General features: G+C 36.5%; 1 protein-coding gene across 1 annotated transcript; it reads left to right on the forward strand.

The window, feature by feature from the left end:
- Position 1: 1 nt before the first annotated feature.
- C3H12orf50 (chromosome 3 C12orf50 homolog) lies at positions 2-18046 on the forward strand. Its single transcript, XM_071550083.1, has 10 exons — positions 2-845; positions 2283-2406; positions 7209-7406; positions 9625-9789; positions 11073-11150; positions 11243-11362; positions 12329-12406; positions 13386-13511; positions 14097-14189; positions 14762-18046. Exons 1-9 carry the CDS (start codon positions 837-839, stop codon positions 14168-14170), a joined length of 972 nt encoding a protein of 323 aa, XP_071406184.1. The 5' UTR covers positions 2-836; the 3' UTR covers positions 14171-14189; positions 14762-18046.
- The last annotated feature ends 1121 nt before the right edge of the window (positions 18047-19167 follow it).

The following is a 19167-nucleotide window of genomic DNA, read 5'->3' on the forward strand; positions in this document are numbered from 1 at the left end:
ATGGAGTCCGCCCAGCCCGGCACGCGGCGCTGCAGCGCGACCGAGCCAGGCCGCGCCCGCCGGCAGCCGCCGCAGTCTCCACAGCCTCAGCAGCCCCTGCGAGGCCGCGGGTCCGCCCGGCCCGGCACCAGAGGCGGCTTCGCTTTCGCCAGCGGTGGCTCCCGCGAGAGTGGGCTTCTCCCTCCATGGGTCCACAGGTCCTACCAGGAGCCTGCTCCAATATGAGCTCGCCACAGGGTCACAGCCTTCTTTGCGTGCATCCACCTGCTCTGGTGTGGGGCCCTCCACGGGCTGCTGGTGGTTCTGCGCTCCGCTGTGGATCTCCATGGGCCTCAGGAACACGGCTGCCTCACTATGGCCTTCATCACGGGCTGCAGGGCAATCTCTGCTCCAGTCTCTGCTCTGGCGCCAGGAGCACCTGGGCCCTTCTCCTTCTTCCCTGGCCTTGCTGTCTGAGAGTTCGTTGTCTCACGTATATTCTTACTCCTGTCTCTGGCTGCTGTTGTCCAGCAGGCTGTGGTATATTTGTGGCATCAAAAATTTGTTTCCAAGACCACAGTTCCATCAGCAAGAAGTTGTGTATTATTTAAGCCCCACCAAATGGATTTGTTCCATTTTACACTAAGGAAGCACCAGAATGGGAGACTATTTGAAACAGTTTGATTTTGTATACTTTCTTTGAAGCAATGGAGATAAAGGAAGATGTTCAATCTGGACAGATCATGTAGCAGCATCATGCTGTTGTCCCAGGCTGGAGGAGCAGTTGGCAACTGTCAAAATGTAACAGTCCGTCCTGGCTAACGACTGCTTTCAGTTCAGTTCAACGGTTCAACCACATGGAGAAGGTACCACCTGCTTAATTCAGCTCTCCATTGTTTTAGCTGCCCTGCCCATCTGAGTTTTGTTTCATCTGAAGGTCTAGTATTTGAAGGAAAACTACTGCTTTCAGGATAGGATTATTATTTTCCTGACAGCTGATAGCTTCAAAACAAATAAGTATTTATATTCCCCTGGTAAAAATCGAGGTCTGGGTGTAGAGTTCCTCCTTATTGCATCCACTTTTAAGATTTGGGGACTTAGATGTTGAATAATGCCTGGGAGATGGGCTTTGACTCCAGATCCCAGTGTGTCTCAGGGGATGGTCCAGTTGTGCTGATTACAGTCTAAAAGTTCTAGAAATGCTACTCCTAGACAAAGCTGTTATCTGGAACTGGGAGAAACCTGCCTCCAAATATTCTAGTATTTTCAAGTGTGGCTTTCTTTTAATTTTAAAAATTGAACAGAAGTAACTACCAACCTGGCATTTATAGCTGTCATCTGGGGTACCGTTCACATCCTGGTTGTAAAGCTGAGTTTACATATTCAGGGTAATTCTCATGAGTACTTGCTTCTTTGGAATTACAAGTTTATCACATGCTTGAGGAAAATACCTTAGGTTATAAGGATAAGTTAATTGCATCACCCGAGATGATGCTAAAACTTGTAAACTTTAATAAGGGAGAGATACAGAACAATAATTTTATGTATGACTAATAAGGATGACTCATCATGAAAATACTATCTCTGCAGTTTTGTGCAGACTTTTTAGCTGGTACTACATTGATCAATAGAGGGAGAGCAGCAGTATATATATGAGTAAAAAAACATCCATGTAGAGAGTCTATTATCTCCATTAGGCTTTCGTTTGTCATCTATGAAAACAGCTGAAAGATGGTGAGCAGTGTAATGGCAGCAGTCTCATAACATCAGTTCCCTATTTTTTTCAGTTTTTGTTGGGAATCTCTCTGGCTTTTGTTTCTTGCCCCATATTTTCCCATAGACCCATGTCATTTAATAGTAAGATGGTAGTAATGTAAGATTTGCACTTGTATAGCACACTCTCACTGGAAATTGTTCTGATTTTCCTATTGTACAGGAAAGGAAATTCAGCCACATGACAGTTAAAAGACTAACATTTTTTTTCTTGCCAGTATCTCATGAAAAGTCTGCAGTAAACTAAGACTTAAGACTTCCTTACTCCTCTTCTAGGAACAGTTTTACGTCATCAGGTTCTGTTAACCTAACTCAAGATAACTTTAGGGCTATTTGGAATTTAAGATAACTTTCAAGATAAGTTGGAATGTTGTAAACTATCAGAAGGTGGTCCCACAAAAGTTTGGTCATATGTTTAGAGCAGTGTGTGCAATGTGTGTTTAGAGCAATGTTCACCCAGCATGTACTAATTCATTTAGTCCATTTTGACTGAAATACTCACAATACCGGAAAACTGTTTTTTCATGCAGCAAAACTACAGCAAGTTCTCCTGTTTCTGGGAGACAGAGCCCGTAGGCTGTAGGAGGATAAGCTGTGATTTCTTTCACAGAAAAGCCCGTAATATAAATGGACTTTATTTGCCACCGAGTAACAGTGAGTAAAAATGTTTTCCCTACAATTTGTTTATTAGAGTAAGGAAATAGACAAAAATGTGCTTCCAGTACTTGCTCCCAGTGCTTACATAATATATAAAATGGTCAAGAAATGGACCATGGCAAACCAATCAGATGTGATCTGCTATCCCAGCAAGCTCAAGGCAAAGATGAAATTGCATAGATTGCCACATTAATTATTTTACTTGTCATGTTATGAATCTCCATACCTATTAGTGCTGTGAAAGATGAAGTCAGAAATGGCAATTTAGTTTGCTGAGATCCATGGAGTAAAAATGTTGCTTAACTTGTATTTTTGATTGATTAAATCTCTCTAGCAGTTAAAGTGGTGAGCATGCAGGTAATCATTTAAGAGAAATTAGAAGCAGGGGGCAGTGTGTGGCGGGGGCAGAAGGTTGGTAGGGACACTAGTAGCACTACCTGTTGATAGAGCACAACATGTTGTATGGATGAGATAGTACTTGCAGAGATAAATTAGGTACAGTACTCTGTGTGCAAATATATTTCCAGTTCATCATTTTGAATAAAATATTCAGACTTGAACATTGGTTGCATGTTACTGAAGCACAGTAATAGTGTGTAAGGCAGCACATTTATTTGTGGAAAACTCCCCCGTTACAAGCTGGGTTTTTTATCTCAACTCTCTCTGAGATACGCTATCAGGAGTTCCGGTAGACAGCTGGAACCCAGAACAAATTAAAAGTCCAGAGCAAAGAAGCAGGGCAGATGTCGAAAGCAGGAGTGAGGGAGAGCAAGGTAACATGAAACCTTGCGTTCCTGAAATTTCCCCAGGAAAACATAGGCTGTCATATCTAGGCTTGTGGAGCTTAACTAAGCACACAGGACCAAGACAACAACCTGAGTGCTGTTTCTCTGCGTGCCCATACTGCTTTTAGCACAGTTCCCACTTCACAGCATAGGCCCACTTTTGATGTGGGGATAGTCACAGACTATGCCCAAAAGACACTATGGCCGTTGTCCAACAACCAGAACTAGCGAACAGACCCAAATCTTTTAGTTTTTATTGAAATATATACAAAGTCTGTGTGCTCCACAATAACTTTGCAAATACTAAACCTGTATTTATTTGTTCTAATACTTAGAATCTAACTAATTCAATTTTATTTTGGCTTATAATATAATTCATTATTTACCAGGTACTCATGGTGACTACCTACATCAATTGTAGATGGAAAAGATAGAAATTGTCAATTAACCCAATGTGTACTTTCCTGATATGCACAAAATAGGTATTTCATATAATTTTTCTTCACGATCAAGATATACATTTAGTCTAATTTTAACCATCCTAGCATTAGGAATGTAGCTTAAATTTCTTATCAAGGCTCTCTGTTGTAAGTGGAGAGAGACAGGGACTCTTATGGGACTATTTATTGCATCATCAGAGAGTGCCGAAGAAAAGTGAAATAAGTCACTTTCCCGGAGGTGCTCTGAACTCTCTGCTGGCTGTCTTGGGTGTCTAAATTGCAAAATGTAGTGATACAGCAAACTTTTCTATAACTAAATTTACCTTAAGTAATTACCCCCTTAAAGGGTCTTATAAAAGAGATGAACAAAAAAGTTCCATTTTGTTTCAAATGCTGCTTTATCCAACATAGTTAAGGTCAAAGAAATAAAAATTAATATTTACCACAGTTGCTATATTACTTCATTCACTATTCTCTTCTACTTTCTAAATTTGAAATGTTTGTTATTAAAATAGTTTTGATTAGCTATTTCTAACAAGTATATAGATACATTTATTCTACAGGTGAGGAAAGCAGTAACAAATACACGAACCCAGCTTTTAAGAAGTATGTTTTTTTATCATTACATACATTCAGAGTAAAGGATAGATATGTTTCCCAAAAGCAGTTTTTCAAATAAGTTCTCTAAGGCTTTAGGTACTATGATTACCTGCATCTTTAAAATGCCATAAATTCATTCAGATAGGATTCATAAATATGAAAGGAGAGTACCAATAGAGAGTACTCCCAGAACAGATCCTAGATCCTTTGACAATGGAGGTAATATACTGTAGGATGAGCTTCTCATAGCTGAATATTATGTGGTAAATAGAATAACAGAATATGCATGCATTAAACTTCACAGTTTTACATTTGAGTTATTGTTTCTTCTTTGTGTTCTAGACATTCTTATGCTGCAGCATTAATTATAACAATCAAAACCACTGTTTATGTATTATGCTTATTTTAGGATTATGCTGATAAAAAATCCTTTAAGATGATTACAATTGATTTTTTCCATACTTAATTTCGGGCTAGGAAGGGTACTGTGGAGTTACAAAAAAAGCAAGCATAGAGATGCATACAAGTTAAAATGTATTCAAAAACTGTTAGCACTGTGAGGCTATACCTAGTTAAGTTCAGTTATCCTACACAGAAATAACAAAGCTGCAGTCCTGCATCTTGTGTAACAGGATCTGATCCTTCCACATAAACTTGGTTCATGTTGATGAAGACACAGTGTTTTGACCCATTGAGTTCAGTATTGAGTCATGTCATTAAAGTTGAAGAATGCCCCATTCTCCTTGAATTTACTTAATACTTAGTGGTATTCAATCCTTTTTCTTCATAAATATTTATTAGTGGTAAAAATAGTAGTAATTGTTGTAGTATTCTTTTTGCACTTAGTTTATCAATGCAAAGTAATGCAGTACCATGCTAGGGTTGCTTGCTCTTGCTTGGAGCAAATTGGTATGGAACTTGCAGCTCCAGAACTTTATTGCACAGTAAACAGGTGTCTTATGTGCTGCTCCATTTCCTGTGACCCTTATATACAAATGTATCTTTTTTTTAAACATTCTTTATGTTGATATAAGCAGTTATCACTGGGAAACAATTCAATAATTAAATCTTTGTTCACACCTATATGTCTTTAAAGCTTTTTAAACAGACTCTTTTCTCTAATTTTTGCAGGGCTTATTGAATCAGCTATTGGGTTTCATTTTGTTGGTTGCACTTTTTTAACCATTTCAGCTAAAACTATGCCATATAAAAAGCAGACTCTTTGCATTGTTCACCTTTGTTAGGGTGCTGTTGAGTGCAGATAACTTTTTGAGACCCCTTTTTTCTAGGAGGTAGTGGTTCTGCAACACAGAGGAGCAGATTCAAGACACTGCCTTGGGAAAAAGAAAAAATTCCATCAAAGTATTCCAGTGTGAAAGGAACTTCATTGTTATATATTTCCAAATTTTTAGATTAGATCATTTTTACTTCTGTGGTGGGCATTATGTATTTTGTGTGAAACCAATCTGAAGTGAAATTTCCTGTTAAGAGTGGGATTTCTTTCACTCAAGATGGCAGCAGTCATTGTATGCTGTGGTCAGTTCTGCTTCTTTCAGCTAGTTTGCCATCCTCTACAAGATTCAGTGGAGGCAGGATCAGTCCCTGAGTTACTAAAATCTTTGATGTTGACATGTTAGATCACGTGGAGTGTTGTGATCTTTCCACATCTGTCAAGTAAAACATATTCCAATGTAGGTGATATCTCATAGAACATAGGACTTAATAGAACTAGTAAAAATACAGTTAAGGAAAGAGCCTAACATTTATGATGAAGTATGCTTATTAAAAGCAAGTTACATACAGCAAATTAAAATACCTATACTGAAGTACCTTGATGATCAGCTTCACCCTGTTCACTAGAGAATTCCAGAATAGCTTTGTCAATGTAGAAAAATGTATCAATCTGATTATTGTAGGCAGATTGTTACCTGGCTATTTCTTAGCAGTTTTAGATTAAAAAAAAAAAAAAAAGACAGATTTTGTCTGTAAACTGTCCCATAAACTAAAGAAGACGTAGAGAATTTCTCCCATATTCTGGCCTGAAATAAGAAACCAAAAGAATTTACTTACATTAGTGGAAGAAAAGGAAAAACAAAGCCACATCTTCTTGAAGAGCAGCAGGGGCCAGGAGAGGAGCACTGTGATTACTTTACACTGCAACTTTCCTTGCAAAGTTCTGTTTGTAGTTCAAAGTGGGCTTACCTATGCAACCAATGTTATTGCATTGTAGTATTTAGTTATTTTCATTTATTGCCCACGTCTAGGATGTATCTACATGCTACAGGCAGAAGCCATTCACAGTTCAGCCAAGTGTCCTTTGGAGTGCATGGAGTGGTCTCCATAGGCTCAACCATGGCTATTCCAGAGGTCCACACAACACCTATGCAGTGTAGAGAAAGGATGATCTAGTCTTTGCCATTAGAGTTAATTTCTGTATTGGCTTTCAAGATTTCTTCTGCTAGAGGAAATATAGCCACTTTTGCTTTCTTTTTGGGGAATGATACTTTTAGAATAATTGACATGTAAAACCATGTTCCACCCAAGATGACCCGTGTTTTCAAAACCCCACAGCATTTTTGGATAAGAAAATTTTGTGTACTTTCAAAAAAAAGTATATATGTGTTATTTTAATCTGTCAGAGACAAACCACACTGAACTGGTAAAGAACCATTACTGTAAGGAAGTAAAGAAAAATAAATGGATTTCTGAGGAGCCAAGGAATTCAGCTAATACAGTGACCAGAAAAGGTATTTTGAGAAAATTGTTCGTATATTCATTTTTATCTAGTAAAGTGTGAGATGATTTAGCACTACCTATTTAATTTCTGTTCTTAGTGTCAAATATGGACTGTCCATATTTGGATTGGACTGTCCTCAAAGAACATTCTTTAAATCTCGTTGTCCAGACTCCAGTCTCTGAAATTCATCAAATTTTGAGTCATAGCACAACTTTTTGTTTGTATTTTCACTTTTAGGAGTTCAGACTTTGAACCCTAAAGTAAAACCAACTTACCAACAAAGACATCAAAGTAAGAATGATGAAACTGCTTCTTCCAGCCCTTATGGGAAAGAAACTGGGAGATACACATATTTAAATTCTCCAGAACCTCGACTATCAGCATATGTAGTCTATCGTACTGTCACTCAAAAACCAAATTTCAATGGATCTACAGGTGAGTTCCTGCTTACACAAAATTCTTAAAATACCTGTCTGTATTGTGCTGCATTCAGTTGTGTCCCTGCTGGTAAATATTATTTGTGCCTAAATACAGGTATTAGTAAATTTGATCAAACATAATTTTGGCAAATAGATTTCAGCTGTATCCATAGAATGAAATGTTTTACAATTTGTCAGAAAAAAAATTCATGAACAATAATTGGGCCACCTTCACAGCAGGAATTCATGAATGCAGTGAGGTACTGATAAGCACAAATATACTGATCCCTACTTCTTACAGCATCTTTTATGTGATTTATTCTTTTCAAATATTTAATAAACTTTATTAAGGTTAATAAACCTCCACTTTTAAATTCTTATTTTATTCTAACTGCTAATAGTAGAAGAAGTAATTTTGCAGTAAAACTTCTATTTCATCTCAAGAAATGTTTCTTACTCAATTATTTTTGGCCCAGTAGGGTATGAAAAAATGACCTTGCTTTGCATAGTATATTTCCACAACTAGGAATTCACCGGAGTTTTCATTGCTATGGATTTATATTTACTTTCATTTTTTACGGTTATCTTTCATCTTGAATAAACAAGGGTTTGGATCTTATTCAAACTTCTCTTACCAATTTAAATGCAGTGGAAATTTTTGTGATCTATATTAGTATTATTTTTTTCACATTAATTATGTTGAACAGAGGACTGACTCCCCTGCCATTTTGCACAATGATACCTTCCTTCATATTTTTAAATACTTTTAAATACTCTGCTGTCCTCCTGATTGTATGTGCTATGTCATTAATTTGACAAGAAACCAACAGGTGGGATCCTCAGTGTTGCGTCTTTCTTTCTGGCAATGTGTTTTGTATGTAAATCTGATTTTACAAAAATTTTAACTTTATTTTTATCTTGCTAATATAGCTTTGCACAACCATACTGCTTTTAGCACAGTTCCCACTTCACAGCATAGGCCCACTTTTGATGTGGGGATAGTCACAGACTATGCCCAAAAGACACTATGGCCGTTGTCCAACAACCAGAACTAGCGAACAGACCCAAATCTTTTAGTTTTTATTGAAATATATACAAAGTCTGTGTGCTCCACAATAACTTTGCAAATACTAAACCTGTATTTATTTGTTCTAATACTTAGAGTCTAACTAATTTAATTTTATTTTGGCTTATAATACCTGGAGCTAATAATACCCGATTCTGGACAGTGAAAAAGGCTCTATGAAGTTAGTGTTTTAACTTACACATCTCTTACATGAGATACAACAAATCTGATCTGCAATAGTGCCATTAAAATGGATTTAATATGATATACATGCTGCTCATAGGCAAGCAAGAGATGCACAAGAATAACTGGAATAACAGAAAAATGCCCACTTTTTCTTTAAAACTGGAAAATATATCCAACTTCAGTATTTTCAATATAATGCACAAAATCCTGATTGCATCTATAATTGTGAATAGATCAGCTTGAACTGTACAAATAGAGTCACCATTTTTCATCATTTTTCTTTTCAGTACATTGCATTTCCTGGCTCTTGAAATGTGTTATCCCAGTACTGAAGCCTTTTTCCTAAAGAAAATAATATGTTTTCTGATTTTCTTCTAGTCAAGTGTGGATTATTCTCATGAACTACACATGCCTTCTTAAAATCTATATTTTGTACCTAGCAAAGAGAGTTGTAATTCAGTTTGATAGAAAAAAAGAGTTTACACGTTCTAAATGGGCAATTCTGTGCTTTGCATTGCTAAATTCGTCAAAATGGATGCCGTGGAGAGTGATACAACCTGCCTGTTATTCAGCATGTTTAAAATATTTTCACAATTGGTGTCCTAAACTCACTCACTTCAATCCAGGAATAACTAATCACACAATTCTTTATCTTATAAATAACTTAAAAAGAGATTGCAAGAAAGAAAGTTGCTGACTCAAATTAATCTATCCACCAGCTGGAAGAGATAACCAGTCTTTTTTAAATAGCTCAGTGATGAAAAAGCTCCTCTTTTCAAATGTCTGTATTCAGCAGTGCCTGATCTGTCCATTCAGGGGAGCTGGTACCTGTGTTCTTCCTACTTTCTGGAGTTGGAAAATGCTCTCTTGCCAATCTTTGCACAAAACAATGCCTAATCCTTAAAAGGATTTCAAAAGAATACCTGCTGGTGTGAACGTGGATGTGATATTCTAGTTCGCTCTTAACAAAGTTTGTTTGCAGATGTCCCATTAAAACAGGATGTGCAAGGAGGGATTCTGCATCCAGCCAATCGTCAAGACTCATTCGGGAATCAAGAGAATATTTTATTACCAAGTCACCCTCCACTAATTATAAACCTGAATGATGAAGAGGATGATGAAGAGGACGATGGAGAGGAAGAGAACTGTAAACAGTTTTTTTCTTTCTTTTACAAGGAAGTTGAATGGATTTGGTCAACTCTTGCAATGTACTTCACAACTGATTTATTATAATAACCACTACATTTTTAGCAAAGGGTTGTTGACAAGGTTTTTAAATAGTTTTCAGCTAATCTTTAAAACACTGAAACTGGTAGTCACCAGTTATGAGCAAGGCAATGTTTTCTAACTCCTTTGAATTGTCTAGTGTATATTTCAATATTATAATAGTAAATAGTATACTTCACATACCTCTTTTTCATTAAATAAAGTTAAATATGCGATCCACAATTCAGATGGCTATGAAAACCTCTTCAAATTTTGGCATCAAACTACAGGTTTAGGAGGTCTTTCTTTTCTGGGAAACAAATTTTGAACAAGGGCTGTACTCACTCATCACTGAAGGTGAAGTCACAGGTTTTTGTAGAAAATAGTTGCGTGAGTTCAACATAAATAATTTCTTCAACTGATTTACTAAACTCTGCAGGCAGTGTAATATTTTTAGAGAAAGTTATTCTTAAATCTACCAAAGAGAATCCATGCAAAACTCTTCACTACTTTGACTCAATGTTTATGTGTGTGGATATATATGCTAACATAGTTAAACCTTTGACTGTATCTCATTTAGAGATATGATATTCATAGGGATGGAACAAATTGCACATTCCCAGAGAGTGAAAAATGAGAGAATGACCTACTCTCAGGCGTGCACTTAGCAAATTACCGTACTGCCCACAGCCACTTTTCGCTTCCCTTTGCCCATCAGGCTGACTGGTAGGGGAGCCTGTTAGTGCTTACTAACTTGGTTTCAGTCTGAATATGCCACATTAACTTAAAGCAGGGCTTTGCTAATCTTCAGAGCCTAAACTGAGAGAGGTGAGGAGAACTCACTTCACCAGCTCTGCTGGCAGATATTACAGGATAGTAACTCTGGGGCAGAGGGGTTTTGGCAAGCACTCCCTGGTGACTTGTTGAATCAGATTTCCTTGTGGGTGTGAATGAAGAATTGTTTTGAAAATGAAAATACAAAGAGATGTTTCTGAATCATTTTGAATGAATAAACATTTGCTTCTTCATATGTGTTTTAAGTGCTATTCCATTGTACTTGAAAATACCCAATATTAAGGAATCATTTTTCAGTCCAGAAGCAGAGGTTGAAGTCAGAAACAAAAATAACCATGACAGAAATTAAAGCCGTGGTATTTGATTATTAAGAAATATTGAATGTATTTGTATAGTTATCTTGTAATCTTTTACAATTATTTCTTACAGTTGTTTCTAACTGGAGGCCCAAGACTACTTCAGATATTGAAGAGGAAAGAGCAATAAGGGATATATGCTATAAATCTGGTAAATATGAGATTAGTCACTCTCTCCTAAACAGCCATGCTGACAATAGAGTAAACTTTGGGGCTTTTTTTTTCCTCTTGGGGAATGTTTAGGAGAGTATTATGGGATTCAGAACCCTCACAAACACCAATCAACAAAAACTGTGTCTTCACCTTGGCAAGATGAGCTATCACCCTTGGAAGCAACCGAACAAAACTTGCAGAAAGGCAAGTACTTTTAATTTCCTTGAACGGTTTACCACTTTTAAAACTGTTCTAAAAGGGAGAAACTATTACATAGTTTGCACCTCTTTCCCACTTTTTAAATTCAGTGAAAATAAAATATTACAAGGAGTATATTTGTATTTCTAAGCATATTGCAAAAACACTTCATTCATTATTTACCAGGTACTCATGGTGACTACCTACATCAATTGTAGATGGAAAAGATAGAAATTGTCAATTAACCCAATGTGTACTTTCCTGATATGCACAAAATAGGTATTTCATATAATTTTTCTTCACGATCAAGATATATATTTAGTCTAATTTTAACCATCCTAGCATTAGGAATGTAGCTTAAATTTCTTATCAAGGCTCTCTGTTGTAAGTAGAGAGAGACAGGGACTCTTATGGGACTATTTATTGCATCATCAGAGAGTGCCGAAGAAAAGTGAAATAAGTCACTTTCCCGGAGGTGCTCTGAACTCTCTGCTGGCTGTCTTGGGTGTCTAAATTGCAAAATGTAGTGATACAGCAAACTTTTCTATAACTAAATTTACCTTAAGTAATTACCCCCTTAAAGGGTCTTATAAAAGAGATGAACAAAAAAGTTCCATTTTGTTTCAAATGCTGCTTTATCCAACATAGTTAAGGTCAAAGAAATAAAAATTAATATTTACCACAGTTGCTATATTACTTCATTCACTATTCTCTTCTACTTTCTAAATTTGAAATGTTTGTTATTAAAATAGTTTTGATTAGCTATTTCTAACAAGTATATAGATACATTTATTCTACAGGTGAGGAAAGCAGTAACAAATACACGAACCCAGCTTTTAAGAAGTATGTTTTTTTATCATTACATACATTCAGAGTAAAGGATAGATATGTTTCCCAAAAGCAGTTTTTCAAATAAGTTCTCTAAGGCTTTAGGTACTATGATTACCTGCATCTTTAAAATGCCATAAATTCATTCAGATAGGATTCATAAATATGAAAGGAGAGTACCAATAGAGAGTACTCCCAGAACAGATCCTAGATCCTTTGACAATGGAGGTAATATACTGTAGGATGAGCTTCTCATAGCTGAATATTATGTGGTAAATAGAATAACAGAATATGCATGCATTAAACTTCACAGTTTTACATTTGAGTTATTGTTTCTTCTTTGTGTTCTAGACATTCTTATGCTGCAGCATTAATTATAACAATCAAAACCACTGTTTATGTATTATGCTTATTTTAGGATTATGCTGATAAAAAATCCTTTAAGATGATTACAATTGATTTTTTCCATACTTAATTTCGGGCTAGGAAGGGTACTGTGGAGTTACAAAAAAAGCAAGCATAGAGATGCATACAAGTTAAAATGTATTCAAAAACTGTTAGCACTGTAAGGCTATACCTAGTTAAGTTCAGTTATCCTACACAGAAATAACAAAGCTGCAGTCCTGCATCTTGTGTAACAGGATCTTTCTTTCTGGCAATGTGTTTTGTATGTAAATCTGATTTTACAAAAATTTTAACTTTATTTTTATCTTGCTAATATAGCTTTGCACAACCTAGTACATCATTTGGTCTTTGTTTGCCTTTCCACTTTCTGTGTCCATGGTTTGTCTGGATAATTGCATTTTTTCATATGTCATTTTGTCAACAAATTTAGTGGTAAATAATTTAAATAATCATAAGTTAAGAAAGTGATTTAATCTTGCCTCTTTCAGTCATCTGTCGTAAGCTGGATTGAATCTCCATCTCATGCTGTCTCCCTATTTCTAATAACAGGAACTTCCTTTAGACAGAGTAATGACTACTTTAAGTTGAATGAAGTTAACTGAAGTGAATTCCAACATCACTGCTTCATCTTGAGGACAAGTAGCTGTGTCTTTTTTGGTTTTTGTTTGAATGTTTGCTTTCATTAAATGTGAACAGGCTGGTATAGAGATTACAGGGACAATTCTTAAGCAAAGAGTGCATTCCATATTAAAAAAGGATAGAGCATTTCAGAAGAAATGGTAATCAACATTTTTGTCATAAGAGCACTCACTAACATTTTTACTGCCTTTCTTTTCAGGAGTACCTGAATCATATAGTCAGAAATGCTCAAAACAGAAGAATCAGCCTGACACCAATAGGAGATTTTGGGCACAACCAGAAAACTATGGTGAAACTTACACATTGTGTATAAACTGAAAATTTTAGGATTATTATGAAATTAATAATTTGAATTAATTGAATAAAGATGGAACTAACAAAATTATTAATATTAGTTTTCAATTAAATTTTCTAGAAAAGAGTTTGTGATTAGGCACCATACTCTGAGGCACAATCAATTGTCCAGAACAGAAACATGATATAGCCTTGCGTATAGTGCTTTCGCAAGCAGGGTTAAAACAGGAGATTGGATTATGGATTAGTTTGCTCTAGAAGCAATTTACGCCTTTGAGAAGGTCATCAGCACAGAAACGTTGCCTTTGTTAAAACCAGTGATGTCCATGGCAGAATCACCTCATTTGGAAGATCCTGTCAGCCTCATGAAAATGCTGCAATGTTAAAAATTATTTTTAAAGGACTATAGAGGGATTCTGTTTTTAATACTAGCTTGTGTTTCAGAGGTGATATATATTGAGCTGATGCATTCATTGATACCTCAGCTAATGTGGTATTTAATTCACATATCAAACTAAGAGATTATTTCCTGAAATTGTGTCTGAAATTAAGAGACAATGTGTATGTTTTTTTTCTACAGGCAAATATACTTCAGGACCTTCTAATTCACCAACTTGGAAGAAAAGAAATCCACAAAGAAAACTAATCTCTTAAGTTTAAAACACCCGCTCAGGTAACTTATAGAAACGGTTACAATTCAGTCTTTTTAGGAGAAGTGACATGTCTCTCCCCGCCTAGAAAATGTAAAAGTGTTTGTAAGACTCCCTCAGTCAAAACTTGCAAGATTCTAATCAATGTTGAGTAGTTTGAAAGAGCAGTTTTGTTTGTTTGCAGGCATGTGCTTTTGCCTGCATAACTAGGCTGTGATATCTAATTATTTTTTACAGTAATACTGGTATGAAAGCAAAATGTGTACCTGCCTTTATAGTGAAGCAATATAAAAAGCAGGTTTTGGATTCTAGAACTGGACAAACACAGTAAAGACTATATGAGTGTGATCTCTTTGTTTCTCTGCAGTATTGTGCGTGAAGCATCAGCAATGGCAGAATAATGAGGTCTGAATTCATAACAAAACATTCATAGTACACTCTAAGGATCATTAGTACATTTTACAGCTGTCTTGAAAGCAGAGATTAGAACCTCTGTCTCATGTTGAAAGTTTGCTTCTTAAAATGTTTCTGAAAGAGCATGTAGTTTTACTCAAGCAAATTATGCACAAAATGTTCTGTATATCTGTTTTGACAGCAGAGCCAAGAAGACATGGAAGTGGATATAAAAGGAGAAAAAGAAAAATCTAAAGGGAAATAAGGAAATTATCAGCTGCAATACATGAAGATGATGAAACTACAGATTACAAAAATAAGGTGTAGGAAGTACACTGTAATGTTTCTAAACTGGCTGAAAATTTATTAAAAGTACACTCTGCACAGTCACATATAAAGATGTGTAATATATTCACTAAGTCCAGTTTATTATGAAAATTTGGCAGTTGAAGTTATTTTGACAGGGTATGGCCGTATACCAGAAGACTGACAGTAATACATCTCCATACAGAGGAAAAAAATCCCTAAGCAGAGTCTATCCCTATTTATTTTGACAGATGTTTAAAAGCATAATTCCTAATATGAATTAAGACTATTAGTTTTACTTAGCAGAGGACTTTTGATGTGAACAACAATAGTAATGTCTTCTAAGGTGTAGTTGGTCTGGTGTAAAAGCCATGTTCTTAGATGGCTTAGCTCTGCCAGGACCATGAGTTTGGCAGGAGTAGATGTTATTCTGGTCTGATTTTGACATTCAGTTAAAAGGATTTTGATATTTAATTTGTACAACTGGTTAGTATTGTAACTATATGGATGTATAAGTGCAGGTTGTGCTGTGCTGAACTACATGTGCAGCCTGCTGGTTTGTGCAGTAGGGGTGCCAGCAGGCAGCTCCTGCGTGGTACAGGTGATTACACCCCCTGCCTGGCCTCACCTTTATTTAGCAATGCAGCAAGAAGGTTTCAGGTGAATGTCTTTTCTATTTGACAATAGAAATGAGGAATATAGTTGGCTTCTTTGATGAAAATCCTGTAAGAGTTCCATTGACCAAAATGGGGTAACTTTTCAATGGATGGGATCTGCAGGGTGTGTTGGGCTGTGGTTAGAGGCCCATTTAATGCTGCACAACTTGGGGCTCCCAGCATCTGAAGAGTCATATGATTATCTATACTATCTTCCTTTCCTTTTTAGTGTCATCTCAAAAAAAACAGGATCTTAAGAGATGCTTTATAGAATCTGAGCACCATTCTCACTGGCATCATAAAGAACAAAGCATCTCCTTAACCCGCCTCTCCACCCTAAAAAGCCAACCCAACAAGCCAAAGCCAAAAGAAAATATTTTTCTGGCATCTTAACATGCCAATATCCCAGCAAGCGATTGGGCTAAATGTCAGGCCCAGCTCAAAGGAAAGACAAGGAAATGCAGGAGGAGAAGGATGTGGCCATGAGGGCAATTCTTTGCTGATCCTAGGTTGTTGTGGAACCACAGCCTGCATGCGTTATCTCTTCCCTTTTCACTGGAGCTTCCTGCAGAGAAATTACAAATACTGTTCTCTTAATAATCACTTGCTCACAGGAAGTCACAAATACTAAGAAATATGTCACCATTATACACTAAGTATATGGTTCAAAGAGATATTAACAGTTCCTGTGAGGTGTTATCTGCTCTTGATGGAAATCAGAGGAACAGAAAGGGATCAAGTGCTTTGTATGATCAAATGCTTATTTAAGATTTCCCTTTCACATCTTCAAGGATCCTAAGATCCTTTAAAATAACAAAAAATGCATATATGTTTTCCAGATCACAGACATTTTCCCTGTTATATATTTTAGTCAGCTTTTGCCTAGTTCTCTCTTGTCATTAGGGCCTCAGAGAGGAGCCAAAGGAAACTGAGGTTATTCAGCATTTCATGCAGTGAGGCCCTAGTTTTCATTTCTGTATTTTCACATAATCATTGTATGACAGATTGGTCCCCAAAGATTTAAACTTACAGTACTTGAAAATACGTCCTGAGATAATGAGCCAAAGATCAGAGGCAGAGGGCTAATAAAGCAGAGTTGAACTTGCCCTGGTATTAAGTACGTGTGGCTATAATCTGCTGCAGAATTGAAAGGCCCAGGGGGAATAAGTGATTTGTTGCTTTCAACCTATACATGTTAAAATACATTAATGTTTTTCCAGATGGTACTTCTAAAAACGCATCAGACACCTAGTCTAGGTGAATCATATTACTTAATAAACATAGTAACAGTGGTACCATCTGTATTTTATCAAAAGTTTGCAAAACTGCAAGTCTAAGATCCTGCATTCTTGAACAAAATCGTATGGCTAAATTAAAACCATTAACTCCCAGCATCTTAGCAGTACTGATATTTTAAATAATTAAGTTAGCAAAGTCCAGCTCAAGTTAAGACCGGAATGAGAAAAACATTGGTGGTTACAAAATAAAAATGGAACTAAATGTCCCTGGAAATCATAAACATTGTTTAAAAAAAGATTTCAACAGTTTCCCCCTAATGTCCTCAGAGATTACTGTCTTTGTTGTTGCTGTTCATGCATGTTCATAGAATCATAGAATTACTGAGGTTGGAAAAGCTCTCCAAGATCATCAGGTCCAAATTTTATCAATGAAATACCACTGTAAGGGTAAAATGGGCTTCTTATATCTTCACAACTCATTCTGCCCCCAAGAAGGATCTTCAGGGGCAGCTTTTGTAGATTATAGCGTCTCACATGAGTATGCACGAAGTACAACATACTCTAGTGTGATTCATGGTATTCCTATTGACTTCAACACAATTGCTGATATTCTTAAACTCAAGTGTATCTTGATTGATCACAGCAGAGTGGCTTCCAAGGTTTCATTGCAGACGTGTTACAGCCTGCCAAATTCATACTGCTCTTGGAGGTGGATGAGGATGTAAAGTGCAGCAACACTTTAACTTTGGAAGCTAAATTTGCAAACTGGGCAAATACAGTACAGAATTGTATGAGGAACAATAAATTGTGGAAATGTGACAATCAGTTGCAAGTAACAAAAGTTAAATTAAGAAAATAAAATTTGTAATATGCCTCATGCCAACTCTTTTGGTTGGGCAGTGCTAATAAAAATCTTTGTTCTGTTGGCTAAGGAGTACAGTGAAGAGTACTCTTTAGTAGGAGAGATGGTGAAAAGAAGACAGAACTCTTAAATAGCTTGTGCTCCTAAGTACCAGACCATTAACATTCAGAAATTAAATACTTGTTTGAGGGAGCTATAGGTTTTTCCATTATGTTTATATCTGTAGGTCTTTCTCATAGTACAAAGCACATGTCAGCAAGAATAGTGCCAGTAGACTCTGGACAAATGGACTGCTGAACTGAACACATACTGCCAGCTGTCAAGAGAAGTCCTAAGTCTGTTAAAGAATTAATGCCTAATAGTGTGTGGCCATATTTTTCTGTCCAGTATAAGGAATTGAAAAATATGATAATAAAAATATTTTGCAAATTACTTACAACTGTATCTTTGGAAGAGGAAATTGTTCAACATTTTGTGAAGTGACAATGATGTATTTAATAGTCAAAAATCCACAAGATAGTGGCTCTGAGATTCCTGGCACACTAACAACAAAATTTCCTTCAGGTAAGGCAGCTTCAATGTTTCAAGTCTGGAAACCGGCAGATGTTTAGTATTTTCTGACTTTAAGCCACAGATACCTGCTGTTTGATTTAAGGCATTAGAAAAGCTACCAGCATGGCTTGAACTGAAGTTGCTGTAGAATAAATAGCCACAACAGCTGAACTCTTTTGATTTACTATTGTTTTGTTTGCCTAGAGTGCACTGTGCTATTTTAAAGTGACACATCTCAGGGTTTCACAGCAGACTCTCCTCTCCTTATTCCAGCATGACTGATCCCATATTTGGTTTGCTGGAAAAAGCTATTTTAAGAGCCATTATTTTAAAATCTCTACAGTGGTACACACAATTGTTATTTAAAAGCCAAGGAATAGCAGTGTATAAGATTTATTCTAATAGACTAGCAGCACTTTTTATTAGATTACATAATGGAAATAGGTTTTTGCTTACTAGATCATATAGTTCCTTTCTCAAGAATTTGAGATGTACCTCTCAACAGAGCTAGTCTCCCTATTTTCCCTGTAAACTCCAGGCAAGCAGTAGCAAAGAGTTAATGTCCCGAAAAGAATGCTTCCTGATTTTATACATCTAGCTATAGATACAGACATGTCTGTATTTTTTGAAGTGTACATGAAAGTTAGCAGGGCTCGTTAACAGAGCTTTAAACTAGCTTGAAAGAGGAAAAGAGACAAAACCAAGCTCCCCAGTGATGAATGATGGGACAGTGTGCCAAACTTGAGAAAATGAGCACTCGTGGGATTTCTCAATCTGCTTCATGAGGTGTTTGTTACAAAGTACCACACCTGAAATGTTTCTACACCAATGCACGCAGCATGAGGAACAAACAAGAGGGGCTCAAAGCTTTGGCCCAGTCCCAGAGATTTGACATCACTGGCATAAGTGAAACCTGGTGGGATGAGACCTGTGACTGGAGTGCCCTGTTGGATGGTTCCTGGCTCTTCAGGATGGATAGGCAGGGCAGAAGAGG

Source organism: Pithys albifrons, chromosome 3 (genome assembly GCF_047495875.1).
Source record: "Pithys albifrons albifrons isolate INPA30051 chromosome 3, PitAlb_v1, whole genome shotgun sequence".
Lineage (NCBI taxonomy): Eukaryota > Metazoa > Chordata > Aves > Passeriformes > Thamnophilidae > Pithys > Pithys albifrons.